The following is a 17893-nucleotide window of genomic DNA, read 5'->3' on the forward strand; positions in this document are numbered from 1 at the left end:
TCTGTGGTGTTCGCAACCTAAATATCTCAAGCAGAATCTGAAAATGACATTGATTAGAAACTGATTCTTGAAACAAATCATGTCCCTTTCTTGGCAGAGCAGTAATGAATTCTCATCACTGAGTTTTTCCAATCTTGTAATACGTTAATTAGTTGGAACATGCTCACATCTCAAAAACCATGTCAAATCACAACTTTTAATTACACATAATTCCTACCAATGTTTTGCTCAATAAATTAATTTCAATTACATTCAAGTTTAAAGAAAACATTTTAACCCTTATAATTTTTGTATAAACCCATAGGAAGAAAAAAAGTGTTGTTCAAGTATAAATACAGTCGTTTAAAATAAATAATAACTTTTTTCACAAATCTTTACACTTGATTTCTTGCTTTAAAGAGAAAATCCTATACCTGGTAACCCTTATTACCTCCTCCAGCCCTCCTGAGTCATGGAAACATATTTCAGAAAGATGCCCAAGGCCAATCATTTAAAAAAGAAACAAAACCAAATCCTTTCACCCATTTGTTTCCCAGGTCACAGAATGAAAACCTGTAGGCCTCCTGTTTCCATCTTTAGCACACACTCTCACTTGAGACTTAGAAAGCAGCTCAAATTTGACTTGCAAAAGAAAGATAGAGGCATGCCCTTATTCCCTGGAGAAGGCATACGAAAAGAATGTGCTTTTTTTTTTATTTTAAGCTTTAGAAACTTGAACTCAAGCTGTAAGAGGGGAAAGGAAGGCCACAGCCAAGCAGCTGGTACAAGTAAGGTGCAGACACAGAGTCTTGTCCTGTGCCAGCTGGAAAATATCCATGATGGAAAACAGCTTCACAAGCCCCCCCACGCCCTGGCTCCTGTGACATTGCTGCATAGGAAAAACTGCAGCTCTGAGTGTGCTTTGTAGGTTTTGAAATTAAACTGTCTTATGAATCTTCAGCTGTATCAATTTTAAAATGAAATAAACAATTATTTGGGGAAAAAAAAAGAGACCTCATTTCTTCATATTCCACTGAAAGAAAATTCAAATAGCCTGTGGTCCCTTACTGCAGATTAATTCAAACCTAGAACAAGTATCTTGTCCAAGACATGAACACTTTTCAAGAGTACTTTCACTTGTTTCTGCAGAGGAGGTGTCTGACCCCCACTGTGCTGGCTGAAGCAGATCAGTGCTACCAAGCAGGGGTAAGTGGACCCATAATGAATGTCCAGAAGAAGCTTTCTTGCCAGGAGGCTGAGACAGAGGGACAATGAGACCTCCCAGACCTGAACACAGAGCCTGTATTGCTATGGTTCCCATCACTGCTGGCTCTTGAAATCAATGTAGAGACGATACCATTTAATGAAGGAAAAGTTGTACTGTTACTATGACTTTTTGTGATCCTTTTTTTTACAGCCTTTCCTCATGCAGGATTACCAGTGGTTTAGGAAGGAGGCAGGAGTTGCCCTACTTTTGGGGGGGGGAGTATTTTTCCAAGGCACATCAAGGGAGGGAGCCTGGCTATCCCATTCCCTCTGGAGAACTTTGCACTTTCTTCACTAAAACCTTGTTTTCCTGAAAACAGAGGCTAAACCTATAACCTATACTAACAGATAGTATAAACCTATATAAACCTATACTAACAGATAGTATAGCCCAGCCCAGTCCAGCCCAGTGCACAGGACTCTGCTGGGAGGTTGTAAAATGTCAAGCGTGGCTCTCTAGCTCTGCCTTGGCTGGGCACCTCAAATGTGTGCTTGTGCACATGTGCCTATGTTTATGGCAATGGTCTCTTCCTTCCCCCTCCCCACACAAGTGTTTATTTCCTTGGAAGATAAGAGAATTAACCTGATGGCAGAAGATAACCAGGATTTTCTCTCTACACATAATATAAAATACTTTGTGTGTACATATTTGTGTATACTGTATATATGCACACAGTTTTGACTTCTGAACAGGAAGGATCAGATTTTTAAAGGTATTGTACATATAGCAGAATACTTTGAAGTCAGTTATGAAAATTCTCTTCATTTCCCACCTTCATCTTTAAGCATCTACACAGATCTGAGGGGTTTCAAAGGGTAATTTTTATAATCCTCTTCTGTGCCTATTTGCATTTCAAGGCAATTAAGATTCTAAAAATATCCCAAGAGGCATTGATACTAGGAGAATGTTCCATTTCATTAATGGTTATTTAGTTTTTCTTAAGGCTTCCTTTATCTTCAGAACACATTTGGGACAACCATGGGATAAATTAAGTAGGATTAAACAATACTATGACTCATCAACATACAGGAGTTCCACGTATACTTGAATAAGTCCAGCAAAAAGGTGCTGCTGATCCTTGTTCCACTGGCATTCCTCCTGTTAACTGGCATGTAAGGTGCTTTCCTTTTTCAGCTTTGGCTTTTCACGGAGTCGTCTTCATTATTCAAAGTGCCATAGCACGAACTGTGAGAATCTGGTTGTATTTTGCCTGTCAATTTTTGTCCTAAGGAAACAGGGTGAGAGAAGGGAAAAACAACAACTCTGTGAAGAATTTTAATAAAACAAATCCCCCACCAATCCATCATTTAAACATTCTTTGCTCTAGTAATCATTGTTTTCATTTGACTGGTTGTAACAATAGCTTGGAAAAACTCTGAAAAATTCTTTGAAAAATCTGTTGGGAACAGGAACAGCAATTAAGGGAACAGTATATTTATTAAATATGACTAGAGCACATTTGTGACTCAACTCTCCTAGGTCATCCCATTATCTGATATCTCATTTTTAAACAGAGACAGAAAAAAAGCCCTACTTACCAGGAATATGTCCACAGTCAATAAAAGGAATTTGTAAATGCTCCTCTTTTTTATTTCTTGCAATTACAAATACACCAAGGAAAGATAGGAGACACCTGCAAAATAACAGTGTCATAGTATCATTAGAAACAGTTCACTGCATCTGAGATGAGAATTTCTTTCCATGTTTCTTTTTCAAGGACTTCCAAACCCAAGCTGCTCAGTTTATAAAGAAACTTTTCCTCCTGGCAGCTCTATAAATTCATCTTGGGCTCCCTTTCAGTCTAGTTTTTGCCTCCTGAAGCTTTATTATCAGTTCCAAAGGCTCCACATGCAAAACTACACTTTCAGCAGTATATACCTAATCAAATGCCTGTGAGTGTGAGACCACAATATTTGATTCCCTGAGCAAATCTTCACAGAGCATCTAAGCAAGCATTCTAGCATTTGTAATTTCATTAACAACTCAGTCTAGCTGCAGACAATCAACATCTCTGTTGTTTTTCTCGTTTGACTGTGTGTCTCAAGGGCAAGTGGTAAGCCAGGAGGATGAGAAACTGCTATGCTTGGATAAATCTTCTATCCGCTCTGTGTTGGACACACAACCACTAATTCCTGCCTGCCAAATACATGGGTTGAATTTTCTCATCTCCGTTTTTTGTCACTTTCCTGCAGTCAGACAAGATAGCGGTTGTGTGCACCTACTCCAGTCCGACTGCAGAGGACTAAGACGTCTGTAGCTATCAGACCCATTTATTTGACAGCACTGTGGCAAGACACCTCCAGCAGTTCTGGAAGATGCTTTTAACCATCTCACGCCCATTATCAAGTAACTGTCACCTGTCTCCGGAGTTCTTACAGTGCTGGTAGTCAGTAGAAGGTTTCTGTTCTCACAACACCTAGGTCCTTCTTCAAACATTTATTGTTAACAGCTTCTCAGCATGCTCTGAACTTTTCTGCAGGCATGGTGTGTCTTTCTCGGCACAGGAAGATGGGGGAGAGATTTATAGTACTGCCTCGTAGGGAAGCAATTCATATAATTGCCCACACCTAGTGGCAGCAAAGACCAGCCGGACACGCGAATGGAAGGTAACATGGGAGATTTCTTGCAGTTGTAAAAGCACCCCCTATAACATGATCTTTGGTGGAGAGCAGTGGTTTCTCTTTCCTGCTGGAGGAACACATGCTGCTGGTTTTTCATTCCATCATGAGATTAGTAGTTCATAAGTGTCCTACATTTTTACATATTTGGATTCAAAACCAGGCCTCCAAACTCCCAAGACACAGACATCAATCTTTCCTTTAATGTTTTTTTTATCCTACTATAATGGCTATTCCATAATACTTTAATAACAAGACGGGTTTCTTCTTACTGAGAAAAGAAGGGATTCTACAAGGCAATGCTGTTTCAGTACAAACGTTAGTGCAGATTTTAGGCCGATACACTTACCCGAACAGAAACATGAACACGTTCAGCAAAGCTGCACTTTGGAATTCCCGATAAAATATGACCCCTGGAATGTGACAGAAACAAGAATTGCAGAACTTGACTGGCTTCCAAGTGATATGAATTACAGCTGGGAGGGTCAGGAGCAGTGTCATGCTCAAATGGAGCAAAAAAAAAATCCCAAATAAGGTATTAATACACATTGTGATGGGTTCACTTCATGTGCCCATATTCCAATATCTAGGTTTTCTCAAGATACTGCACGGGACTGGAGAAGATTTAGTCTATGAGGTTGAAGCATGTGCTGTGTTAGTAACTGCACAGATGCAGGTATTTTTTGCATTGTCAGCAGCAGGTTTTTATGCAGGTCAAACTCAAGGTCTTATTCACAAGCAGAGTCATGCCAATATAGCTAACAGGTTCTTCATGGATTTAGTTAAGCCACTCCAACAGACCATGTGGACATCTTAACTCCAATTGGGAACAGGTTTCTGATAACTAGCTGTGTCCCTGATGTTTACACCAAGTTAAGGGCTCCAGCAGCCAAGTTTGCCAAATCTTTCTGGCTGAAGGGATCACTAGCTCTTTCTGGTCACCCCTATTCCAGGAATTAGCACCTCTGCAGTGGAGGTGACAGAACCAGATGTGTATCTGGATCTCAGCTGCCCCAGTTCACAGCCAAGTATATTAGCTTTAAACCACCGATGAGCATAGTTTTGCTTAGAAACGCCAGAGTGTGAACCAGCGCAGCTGAAGTGTGACTGTATCTTCAAAGGCTGTAACTGGGGATGGGGGAATCATGAGATAAGGTACCTTCTATGAGCACCCCAGCAAGATTCAGCAGAGGTTGTTCTTCTAAGCCCTACGCTGGTTTAACTAACCTGGTGCAAATGCACGTGTATCCAGTCTCAAAGCTATTAAGCCATTCCTGAATAGGTACTTGATCTTTTAAGAAGGCACAAGGCCAAATTCCCCATATGGTCACAAGAACACAACCCCTTTTTGGCACAAGTCTCCTCTCAGTCACAAAGTGTAGGTCTCTTCTAACACAGGTGCTGAGGCAATCTGTGCGTGAAGCTAACTCCCCTTCTCATTAATGGCAGCTCTGCATGAGAAACTCCTGCACAGCAATGACAGGAAAGCCCCCAGTGTGTGTTAAAATGAGTCATAAATGTTCTAACAACATGATCATTTTGGCTCATTGCTGATGCAGCATCTTAGTCGTCCTCCCTGCTCATGTTCTTACGCTGTGCTCCATTTCCAAGATTTGCAGTCCCTCTTTAACAAGGCTGAGTTCAAAGTTCTCACCCAGAATAAAATGTTAAATGCTTAAAAAGTCTTTGGAGTCATTTTATTTCCTTCACTTAACATAGAATTCCACCTTCTGAAACAGAATATACACTAACTACTATGAAGCACAGCTGGTTGTCATTTGAGTAGTTTGCCAGGCTGTTAAAATTACTCTACCAGTTCGGATATGGAGAGGCTGGTGTGCACATGGTAAATGCATTTACTAGATGTCAAGATGAGGCTAGGATAAATGCAGGTACTTCTAGTAAGCCAGCAAGGCACAGTAAACTGTACATGTCAATTCTGGAAATGCTAGAATTCGATTATTTTTATTTTGCTTCAAAAGTTGTGAACTTATTCATTTTTCAGGACTTAAACACCTGTCACTTAGGAAAAACTTCTTTTTGTGAAGACAAACATGACTGGTTTGTGTTCCTGTTCACAGGCAGTAATTCTTGAAAACCCGTTGTCTAGAAAATCATTCTGTAGACCCAGAAGGCCAGAAACAAACCTGAAATGATGGCACTGGTGGTGAAGAACACAAAATTAATGGGCACAACTGCTGTCACTTCATACAGATGCGTTGCTTGATTCAAGAACCTGGAAGACAAGCGTTATTGCACCTCAGGCCTACAGGAGGTTCATTGCACTTTAAGTCAGGTTAAACCACGTTATGTCAATTTAACAGTAAGTGTGACCATTTCTTACCACAATAGCAAGTAGCCCTGGACAGATGCATATGTGTGGTGAATTTACCTTCTGCTTTTGACTATGCAGAGTACAAACAAATAGGCAAAAGCAAGAAGGTTGGCATGGATTCTTCTGGCCATAGTCTGTCATTGGAGCGTCTTTTGAAGCACCATTGGAAAAATTTTGACTGCCACAGATAAGGGAGGAATGCTAGGGTATTACTGCTTATGGTCTGCATTGGTTCTTGGAAGCAGTGCTGCCTGTGAGCAGCCAGGGACAAGCTGCTCTAATTTAAACAGTTTGTGTGAGGGTATATGCCCAGCACGGACATGAACACGCGAGTTCTCGTAGGAACTGTTTCAATTCACTGAAGTCCACATTGCTTCTACTGCTCAATCCAACTTGGCTAAAACACATATTTGTATGTTTATGCATGCAATCATACTCTAGACACACTATGTCCTGCCGGGAAAGTCCAGGAAGGTGGCTCCAAGCCTGTGCTCCTTGGGTTGGAAACTCTCTGCTGTGCTCCTCAGAAAGGCAACACAAACCATCACCAGAATCATGAGCAAGAGTGTGCAGGAGCATACACTGCACACAAACCTGCAGGACTGAGACACTGGCCATGGAGCAGCCTGCACAGTCTGCATCAGCGGATTAAAAAGGCAAAGCAATGAATCCGCTTGTATGGAGACCACAGCTATCAACATTTACCCATAGGGTGATGAATCATGAGTGTGAACTCTTGAATGCACCGGCAGATACTCTGTTATGTGAACGGTGCATTTCAGACCAAAAGAGAAAAATCAGGAGGCTGCAGAGTGTATTCAAAACCTATAAAAAGAACCACACTTAAATGTTTCACTGGTACAATATATGTGCACAGTAAAAATCCAAGCTTGGATCTGTTTTAGCCATTAAAGTAATTGCATGGTTATTTTAGCAACTGTTGAACAGTCTCCATGGTGCTTTAAAAATAAAGAAATCCTACATATCCACAGGATAGTCAGGATTTTGAAGTCATTGAAAACACCTCATTATTTTCTCCCATTTGCAACATACTTGGTCACAGGGACTAAAACAGTGATACCAAGGCCCAGCATTGAATCCAGGAGGATGTTGCAGCACAAGCTGTTCTGAGCTAACACACGACAGTCAAATAAAATCAGAGAGGAAGCAAATAAAATGAAAAATTTAGACTGACAGCACTGTCTCCATTAGAAAATGTGTCCAAGAGAGAAGAAAGAGACACTGAGCCCAGGGAATGAAATGGGCACATTTCACTTCTGTTTTAATTTTGACCCAGCAGAAGAAAGAAAGAAAAAACTGGCAAGAAGGAGAGGTTAATTCAGCAGCTTCCTATTTACCAAGCTTTTATTTCCTATTTTAAATGCCCTGAGCTGTTCTCCCAGCAAAGACAAGCTGGATGTAAATCACTCTATAATCTGTTACAGGGGAGTTCCTGAGTCAGCCATGGAGAGTCACTGCATAATAATGCATGGACTTTCTGATTCCACATGGGAATGGTATGTTCTGCCACGAGAAAGCTGGGTTGGCTCTTCTACAGGAAAATAATAATGCAAGTAAACACTTAGACTCACAGTGGAGCAGTCTAGATGAGATTACTGAATGATGCTATCAGCACCTGAAGCAGAGGGACCGGCATAAAGGGAATGGACTCTGTTCAGCTGCGGGCCGTATTTTACCATGCTGCCACCCCCAGCAATCTGCAAAGGCAGCATAAAACAATCACTTAAGAGGCCAGAGGCCAGCGGGAAAAGCTTGGGTGTCCCCTGCATGCCAAAAGTTAACTATTTCCTAAAAAGGTACAGACATACAGGATAGCAAAGTGCAACATGCAGATTTACCAGAGAGAGGGAGAAAGTTGGGATAAACTCTCTTCTTCAGTCTGACTAGTGGCATAAGCTAGGGAAAAGAGAAGCATAACGAGGGTAAATGTGGCCATTTGATTATTCACCAACGAAGGTTTTAATGAGTTCAAGACCTGTGCAAAAACTAGAGGAAAATTTGGGAAGACCTTGTATAAGGTAATAATGAGAGGAGGTAGCATCTATAATAGTCAATTATAAACTGAGAAATTAAGCCTAAATAAGCAATACAGTCAGCTGTAGGCAATTCATGCATCTGTCAAGGCTCTGCTAGGAATTTGTTGCCTTTAGTGCAACTTGTATCTGGAGTCAATATCAGTACCGAATAAAACTGACAGATAAAATGTGTACAAAGGTTAGGTGATAAGTAGAATCTCACTTACTTGACTTGGAAAGCACAAGAAGTTGCCATTAAAACAATCATGATATAGAAAATGGGATAAGTTAGCTGCATTTTCCCCTTCACAGAGAGTGTTATCATGCTGGCCACAGCCTTTACAGCAATGACAGTCAGTGATGCTGAAAGGGAAAGGGAGAGATTAGCAGGGCAGGATTCACAGCAGTGACCTCAGAGCATCAGTGAGGGAGGACAAGGTGCCAGGTCAAAGCCACAGGTCTGATCGCCTAAAAAGACACTCAGGTAGGATTTGGGCATCTAAAACCAAGTGTGTGATTCTATAAACGCTTGCTAAGCTACTGTCTAAACTCAGAGTGGCCTTAGCTTCATGTGTGCTTTGTGTTTTGCTTTTAAGTTCTTGTAGCACTGAGGTCTGCAACCCTGCATCCACCCAAAGTTTCCCCATTTTCAATAGAGTAGCTGAAGTTAGAGTCAGATGAAATCTTGCAAGGTAGATGGGGGGGGGGGGGCTGAGCTCAGGGTGAGGAAAGAACTGGATCCATTTCCCACTGCTGGGCATATGCCCTAAACACTGGACTACCAGTCAGACGTGGTACAACAACCTCCACATCTTCCAGACAGACTGTATTTAGCTCCAGCTGCTAATTTGGACCCCATGTTGCATTATTCAGAAGAGGTCTGAGAGGTCTCATTATCTGTTCAAAGCAGCTGGGACACCTCCTAATAGCCTGCATGTGAGACTGGCAGCCTAAAATAACTCCTCACCCTCAGGATTTCTGTGCTGAGACAGGAGGTGGCCAAAGCTGACTTCTGGGATCACCTCCCAAAGCACCTACCTCTCCCCATGGGTTATGTATAGGGAGCAGACAACCAACACAGAGGTCTGCATTTTGTTTCAGGGGCCAGGATTTTAAGATCATTTACTGGATTTAGCCCACAGAATAGAATATTTCGGTAGTGTGTTTTCAATCCATTTAGTTGCTGTCATTGCATCACCACAAACAAATCTAAGACAGCAGGCAATGGTTTTAATACATGTCGCCAATTCAGAGAAGTCTTGCAATACACATCTTTTAGAAAAGGGGCTGACAGTTCAGCTAAGAGTTACTTTAGATTTCCTTTTGGAGTGTGCTCTTGGTTTGTTGAAGCTAACCCAAGTAGGCTGTGATTACTGCAAATAAAATGTAACAAATTCAAAAGAAACTAAAAAATTATAAGAGTCAGGGTGCAGAGATGACCTTTGAAGAAAGGTAATTAATCGTCAGGAGCACCGTCCCCCAGCTGGGATCCAGTTCCACCCTCTTCCAGAGCTGAGAAGTGTTGGATTTCGGTGGTCTGATTCATCCTCCCATAACTGCAAAATTCAGATTGGCAAGGAGAGCTGCACTGTGCAGAATGTTCAGGCCAAGGGTTGGGAGAAAATGTGGGGGAAGAAGAATGAATTCAGGTCTGTGGTTTTGATTGCAAGCATTTTTCTTACAACAAGTCCAAAAGTTCAGGGGGAGTTTAAGAGTTGCATACATCTTGTGATGACCCCGTTCACCATCATGAAATTCACTGTTTTCATGACAACCTTTTCACCAAGTACTTCACTTTTTGCTCTGTAATGGAAATAGGTGGAGTGGTTTAACAAACACAGCAGTAAAACTGAGCAGAGGAGATCAAATGCTGGCCTGCAGTGGTGCTAATGGTGTCATAAAGAGCCAAAAAATACACTCAAGCCCCAACAAGCAACCTACATAAAAATTGAGATTTGCATTCGTAACATGGGGGAGTTATTCTTTTAAAAGAACACTTGCAGGTAAAATTAGTAGTTTGAATTGTCCAACTAAAGGTAAAGATTGCTGAAATTTTTTTTTCTCATGAAAGGGCAGTTTCCATCCCTTATAATTTTAACAAACCAGAAAAGAAATCATCAGGGTTTGGGTGTTGGTTTTTTTGGTTGGGTTTTTTGGGGTTTTTTTGAAAAGTGGAATGATCTTTTTAGTTAAAGTAGCCCTGGAATAAGTTTCAAAACCTAGGAAATGGTTTTACTGTCTCTGATAGAATGACACCCCCCAAGGCTAGTGTGACAAATGATGTCACTTTCCAGCTGTTAGGGCAGGAAACTCAGAAATCCCACTTTAATCTGAAATATTTCCCCCCAAACTTATGATAACTCCCAGTATATGCATGAGGTAAGATAATTCTCACCGAATGAATTTGCAGAGTTGTACTAAGCAAAACGTTTGCAGATTTTTACGATCACCCCTGTATTTTCTTCATAATGGAAGTACCTCTCATATCGAGTGAAACACAAAGACTGCCCTCTCTTTAAAGAAACCTTTCTACATTTAATTTACATCTGTACGAACCCTCCACCAGGAATGTATCTGTGCAGATATGAGAAAAGGCAGAAATCCCCTTCCACAAGCTGCCACCAAGACCCCAAGCCTCATCTACCCCTCCCACAGCCAGGGCCCTCTGAGGGCAGTGCACGTGTCAGACAGCTGGGAGCAAAGCTGCTGGGCCCTCTCTCAGCCCCCCCATCACTTTGCTCAGCAGAAAGGTCAGAGACCAAGCAGAAGGCTCAAAGTGTAGCTTTGTGGGGACTGCCAGGCAGCAGGACAGCTGCAGGAACTGGAGCCAGCCACAGTTCTGGGTTTCCTGCTTCAGGGAAATGTCAGTATTTCAAAAGTTCCCATGGACCAGGATTTGTTTGTTTGTGTCTTTTTTAATAGAGCAGAAATAATGACACATTTTTCCTCAAGCTGCATATGCTCACCAAAACCTCAGCAGCCACCAGCTGCAATTGTATTTTTGGTTGATTGCAGCCTGACCACCAAACTGCAGTTAGTGCCTGCTGGGGCACGAGTTTGCAGCCCTGCTGCTGTTCAGCAGCTCCACGCGTCCTTTTGGCACTGGTGGCATCAGGGCTGGCAGGCTCCACAGCAAAGTAAGCACGCAGGGCTATGCAGCCCAACGGCCCAAGTCTCCCAGAACCATGTGTTGACCTTGCTTTGGGCAGCCATCACGGTGGGTCTGCCCAGAAGTGCAGCAGTCAATTGCAGAAGTCCATCTGGGGATCTTCAGGCTTCCAGCTATGCAACAGGGAGGCTGGACCTGCTCATCACGCAGGAGCGCGCAGTGCTCCTCACTCCTCGTGGCAGGGTTGGAAGCTGCAGAGCAGCTCAGGAAAGCTCTGCCAAAGCTCCTAGGCTCTGTGCTAGGAGCTGGGGGATGGCTGGACTCACACTTCACTCCTCCAAACCAAGAGCAGGTGAACAGTTAGACCTAAGGCTTTTGGGGCTTTTCCAGCTCTGCCTCATGCAGGGAGCATGGAAATCCTCCAAGGCTTCTGCAGAGCTAGAGAACCTAATGTTCCTAGCGCTGGGAAACTTAAATGGGAAGACTGTCCCCAAAAGCACCATTCACTTTATCCAAAGAAATGTGGTGTCCCATCAGGGTTTCATGGAGAAGTGACAAGACAAGGACAGGAGAAGACACAGGGTGGTGACAAATTTTGAACATACTCCTGCAAGTGGTGAAGCTTTAGAGATAGCCTCCTGACATTTTTCAAAACTGATTCAAGTTTAACTTTCTTGAAAGCCGCCTGATCAAATGATCTCCCTTGTTTCCCTGGGCATTGATTGTGGCAACGTTAATCAGAAGGCAAACTTCAGTGACTCACTGAGTTTTTGTTATGCTTCTGGAAAGGTGGTAAAGTATGAAATGTTGCATATGCAAACAGGCATAGATAATCCAAAGTAAAAGTTCCCATACAGTCACGGCATATCTCCACATTTGTTTACAGAGTGCTTACAAGGTCTTAAGCTGCTCTGTTCTAAAGAACTGATTTTCACAGCTAGCCTGCTCTCCAAAACAAAGTTTCAAACAGTCCGCTTTCCCAGGATCTAAAGCTAAAGTGTTATTTAAAAAAGGCTTCAGAATACCCTTACACAGGGCATATTAATTTCAGGGAATCTGTAAAAAGAAATAGTCCCAGCAATAAGCATAGAACCTATGTTTCATAATCAGTTTTACCTCTTCAAAAAGAGACCACAGTAAGAATCATGTGAAATGTTTCAATGATTCTCCTCTCACTGCTTTGAAATGGCTCTAATCTAAACTGGCTGGGGAGACTGAGTGACAAGAAATTATCAAGTAACGGACAGGAACATTAAAGTGAATAATATGTTCTTACCCAGTAGTGCTACCATCATTAACAGAACCACGATGTGTTTCACAGCCTTTCTTTTGTAAAAATAGAGGAGAATGCAGAATATTATAATTTCTAAAATCTGAAAATAAAAGGGAAGAAAGTTAGAGCTGTGAAAGTATATAATGAATGCTTCATTCAAAGTCTTTGAGATGTCACATTCATTTTCTCTGCTCTAACATTTCAAAGGAGAATTACTTTATTAAGCATCTTCTGCTAAAAACTAACCTTATTGCCAGTTGACTAAGCTATCAAACAATTGTTGCCATTTATCTTTTCTATTACAGCAAAAGTTAAACTGAGAATTTCTGATTTCCTTAGGTTTTATTTTTGCACTTCTAGCTATATTTTGTCACTGGTTGCATTGAGAAGACTTTTTTAATGTAACAGCAAAGATACCCATATTTATTGGTAATAATTCTTACAGATACTCTGTTTGTAATTCCTATGGAGTAAAGCACTTACCTGGAGGAAGTGCTCCTTCTAGCTATGGTATTCCTAGTGTTACTCTTTGTGACATGCAAGCTTATTTTTGCTACACTCTTCGCCCTTCTGCCCAGTCCTACTAACACCCACTCCCCCCAAAACACTGTCTTTTTGTTCAAACTTTCTGCCATACATCATAAGGAGGAAAACATTTATTTCATGTGCTGGTACTCAAATCACAGGTACCTGTCAGGAGCTTACCTTGAAAAGCTAAACGACACACTAACAGGCCACAATGCAGGACATCTGCAGCTGCTGAAGCAGCTTTACCCACACTGTTCATGGTCCAAAATTGCTCCTTCAATAACATCTGACAGCTAAATGACAGACAGCTAAATTTACTGACTTGCTGTTTATTTTTGCAGATTCCCTTAGTAACTCTTACCTTTTGCTATCTCAAAAGCATGGGTATTCTCCTTCCTACCCATGTTGCCCAAATACCCCTCTATGCCTAAAGAAAACAGCAAGTGCAAGAGCCAAAAAGCTTCTGTGAAGCCCAGAAAACTTACAAAAACAGGGATGATGGACCTCTGCACTGAGAGGTGCTCAGAAGCCTGGTAGCCTTAGAGACAGCCTGAAGAAAGAGAAGTTCATTTGTGCAGGTTGGAAAGTAATCAAATGGGGGGAATAAGACAGAAAATGAGATTGTCATCATTACTGAATCTGGTTATTATAATTTTTTGCCAACAAAACAAGGCATAGAAAAACCTCATGTCTATCTCCTTGGTTTTGTCACCAACATACTATTTTACGTTTTATAATGCCACTCCACTCTTCAACCAACAGTTGCTATAAGGCAGCACTAGACTCAAAAATACCTGGGTGCTGTGCTGATGAAATTTTCAAAGAAGCGACTAAACATTTACTAGTGGCAGTTATATAATGTAACATAGCCAATTTCTCATTTTGGAGAGTGACTGCAGCAGGAAAGCAGTCATCAGCTACATTCAGTTACTAAAATTCTCTACCACACTCACACCTCGCCCAGTTTAGTAGTGTTCAAAAATATGAACAGAACATAATTATGCTTTAATTCATTTTTTATTTACCTTCACGCTGATCCCTTGCTCCCAAAGACAACCGAGACACAATTGCATTTCAGAACATTAAAAACACAAATTTGGATTTTATACCACCTTTCTTTAAAAAATGTTAAATATTTATCACAAGGTTAAAAAAAACCAACAAAGGTGTTGGGTGGGGTTTTTTTGGTAAAATCTGTTGAATATAATAAAGCATTTTAATAATCTTTGCAATCTCTTGTGAAGTGCTGGTCTCATCTCCCTCCAGTGTGACATCCCTCTGCACCAGGCTTGCACCCAGAGATGAAAGCTGGGCCACCAGCTGGTAGAAAAGAGGCTTTTGCCTCAGCGTCACAATAAGTAACTTGGCCAGCCTCCCCAGCTTCATTCAACAGTGTAACATCGGGTATGTGTAAATCAGGAACCAAGGCAGAAGTCATGTTATGATCTGCAGACATGTGAGTTCATCTTGGCCTCCCTGTGTAAAACTATGACAAGATTTTGAGGGAACTCAAGAGGAGAAGTAAAGGTGGCAGCTTTGCTCTTCATGCCACTAGCAAACACATCTTAGGGCCAGAGGGGAATATTGCATTATCAGGCTGCAGCTACAGCAGCCTCCAAATAGTTTCAGTTGCTATTTTGACAGTGAACAATTGCTAAGAGAATAGAAGGAACCTGTGCTACATAAATATTCCCCACATGGAAATGTACCCAGGCTAAGAAAGAAGTTCCAGGGATGTCCCAGGTATCCTCTTCCATGATGCGCCAGTTCAGGATTGGCACACAAGACGGTGTGACTGGGATGGGACTGTGGCACCAGGTGACACAACACTATGAGATCTGCTCCCCCCCCCCAGTGCAAACCTGAGCACCCATCACCTCTCCCAGACCCTTGGACTGGTTGCCACAGAGTGTGCAAAAACCTGTGAGACAGCCCTACTGTAGGCAGCCAGCTACACCTCAGATATTGATTCATTTTATATCCCCTAGACAACTTTAATCACAATGCCAATAGAGGGAAGCACCATCATCTGCCCTGTCACTTAGATTTCAAACTACGCAAGACCAATCACTCAAAACCAAGCCCAGGGACAGTTGCTGGCTCAAACCGCTTTGTCACACCAGCTCTGGCGTTCCACTCCCTCTTGCACCTCACTCCAAGCCCTAGAGTGGCAGGTAGTGCCAAGAACCACTGACCTCCACTGAACCAGGTCATCGTTGCTGGCTCTGTCCATCAGCCCTCTATCAGTCCTCATCCTGTCATCAGCTCTTCTCTTGCTAAAGCTACGATAAGCTCCATTGTGATCTCCTCCTGTTTAAAAGCAAACAAACCCACCAAGAAGACTTACTTCTGAAAGAAAACAGCCAAACAAAACCATCAAAAGGACATAGAATTCCTGATGGCAGCTCTGGAAGGGGTGCACAGGTCTGTGTGCTTGGCTGCTTTCACCTCCTGGGGAAGCCCCAAGAGCAGCAGTGCTGTAGGGCCAGAGATGACAGTCCTGTAGCCAGACCTGGGGAGAAACCTGGTATTTGCTTTTCAGGGCTGTTATTTAAGTTTACTCAGCTCTGTCAAGTCACACACTAAGCATGAAATTCAAGCAATTAGTTCTCACCTTGTGCTGCCCAGCAGCCAAACTATTCTTCCATGGTTCTCTGCCACTCGATGACCCACCAACAGGTCACCTTTAATTGTAAGACAAGGGATAGGCCATCAAATTGATTCATGGTACAAGCAGAGTGCGTGGCACCTAACAGGACCTCACGCAGACAGGGACCCTCGTGGGGTGCCCCAGCTGTTGCCTACGATTGCCTCCTGAGAATTACCCAAAATAGTCCAGGAATGAGAAGTGTGTAGGTTATCTCAGCTTCAAATATTCTGTTTAGAGGAACTGACGGAACTTGACCTGCTTACAATCATTTTTGCTATTATAACTAATCTCTGCTGAAGTCTCCTCAAGCCCGCATCTCATCAACATTTTTTTTATAATCATGATGTTTTCCATGTTTCTAAGCATTACCAGGAGGCACCAGAACAAAATTGTCTGCCTCAACTGTTTTTCTGGGATATACAGCAACATAGGCACCAATGAACCAGGAGGGACTTCTAGGCACTTTGACAGAAAAGCAGAAATGCTTTGAACCTGATTTTACAGAGATTAAATATTAATAACTGAATACTCACTATGCTTCTGTTTAGAGAAAACTAAGAGCTTCATCTATAATTGATGTCTTCTGTAGTGACTTAAAGTGCACATAAGGAAAAGAGAAAAAAAACATGCTAGGATAGTCATTCTTGCTCAGACATGATTATGCTACTGCAAAGTCTCAGAAGGTGACTCAAAGTTGTCTCATGTGGGAACTAGAGGCTATTTCTGCAGAACTCCTCCGATGCCAGTGGAGTGCCACATGGGGATAGTTTGTCACCCACACAGAACATTTTGTACCATTGGGGCTTTGTATTTCTCAGCAGACCACACTTTGGGGCTACTTTTAGAAAGACTGTTGGACTGCATTATACTGCTGTACTGTCTCCTCTCTATATATTTATACTGGAAACTCTGCAACTTCTGCTGCACTTTTCTCTATCTCGGCAGCCAACCTATACTAGGGATTTTAGAAACAATTATGAAGAGCTAGTTCCCTACCCAAAGAGAATGTTTACAGCAGGGTTTGCTTGAACTTCCAGCAGCACACCAGGATAATCAGGCTGGTACCTCAGAGCCTTTTGTGAAGCCTTTCACTCCTCCCTCTTCTTTAGACAGAGGAAGCTCAAAACAGATGAATCCAGGGAGCACAAGGAACAAATAAAGTTTGATATTTTTTTGAGTCAACAAGATTTGCTGTGTACTTGCTCCATCCTTCCCTGCAACCCGTGCTGTACATGCAGAATTGGATGTTGGCTGAGGCAGGGAAAAGAGAAGAGGGAAAGAATGTCCAGAAGTTAACCTACCACCTCCTTATAATGTATCCTAAGAAGAATACAGCACAGTGTTCCTAGGCATTCAACTGTGTTCTTATTAACTTTTCCTGAAATAAAGTAAAAAAAGTCCTCAGACGGGCAAAAGCTCTTTTCCAACAACCTGTTGATTTTAAGAAAATGCGAACAGCATATGGCACAGAAATTTCTGGTGTCACTGGGAGTGGATGGGGAGTTTTCTCCCTCCACCACCTCTACACAAATGAGTGACTCAGCAATTTAAAATCAGTGCTTAAAATGCCAGGCTGTTTTAGTATCTATAGGTGGAACTGCATGGTAGAAGGAGATATTCAGCAGGAAAGAGAGAGGGTCCTCCAGTGAACACCGAGCCCCCTGTTCTGAACCCCCTCCTCAAGAAGTCCCTCTCCCTCTGCTGAATAGATGGATTTGCTGAAGCTCTTGGTGAGGCTGAAGCTACCTTTACTGAGTATTCCAAAACTCTTGAGCATTGCCTTCAAAAGCCTCTCTACCCCCTCACTGAAAGTGCATGTTGTGATCTATGCAGCGTGATCATTAATTTCTTCCATTGAGCTGTATTAACATCTTTCAGGAGCTTTTAAAATGCACAAAAAATTGAGCAAGAGGATCAACATTTTTTGTGGTAGCGTGTACTTTCTGTTTAATCAGCATTTTCATGGATAGTTAGATGTATGTAATGTCTGCAGGTTGGCTAAAAGATTAAGGTCCTTAAAATGTCTACTCAGTGCCTTTCTAACTGAGCTTCCTACTGAAAAAAGCCTGGGCACTAATAGTCTAACCCAAGTGAGTCA

The 17893-nt window shown here is 42.1% G+C and overlaps 1 protein-coding gene across 1 annotated transcript in view; it reads right to left on the reverse strand.

Annotated features, from left to right (window-relative positions):
- Positions 1-1774: 1774 nt before the first annotated feature.
- The window catches only part of NIPAL2 (NIPA like domain containing 2), a 49866-nt gene continuing 33747 nt past the window's right edge, over positions 1775-17893 (reverse strand). The window contains exons 6-12 of the mRNA XM_075024371.1: positions 14499-14507; positions 12621-12717; positions 8463-8598; positions 6012-6100; positions 4214-4277; positions 2785-2879; positions 1775-2471 (exon numbers count right to left, since the gene is read on the reverse strand). Coding sequence (XP_074880472.1) covers positions 2377-2471; positions 2785-2879; positions 4214-4277; positions 6012-6100; positions 8463-8598; positions 12621-12717; positions 14499-14507 — 585 coding nt within the window. The 3' untranslated portion in view covers positions 1775-2376. The remainder of the gene's footprint in view (positions 2472-2784; positions 2880-4213; positions 4278-6011; positions 6101-8462; positions 8599-12620; positions 12718-14498; positions 14508-17893) is intronic.

The sequence above is a fragment of the Buteo buteo genome, chromosome 3 (genome assembly GCF_964188355.1).
Source record: "Buteo buteo chromosome 3, bButBut1.hap1.1, whole genome shotgun sequence".
In the NCBI taxonomy this organism is placed as follows: Eukaryota; Metazoa; Chordata; class Aves; order Accipitriformes; family Accipitridae; genus Buteo; species Buteo buteo.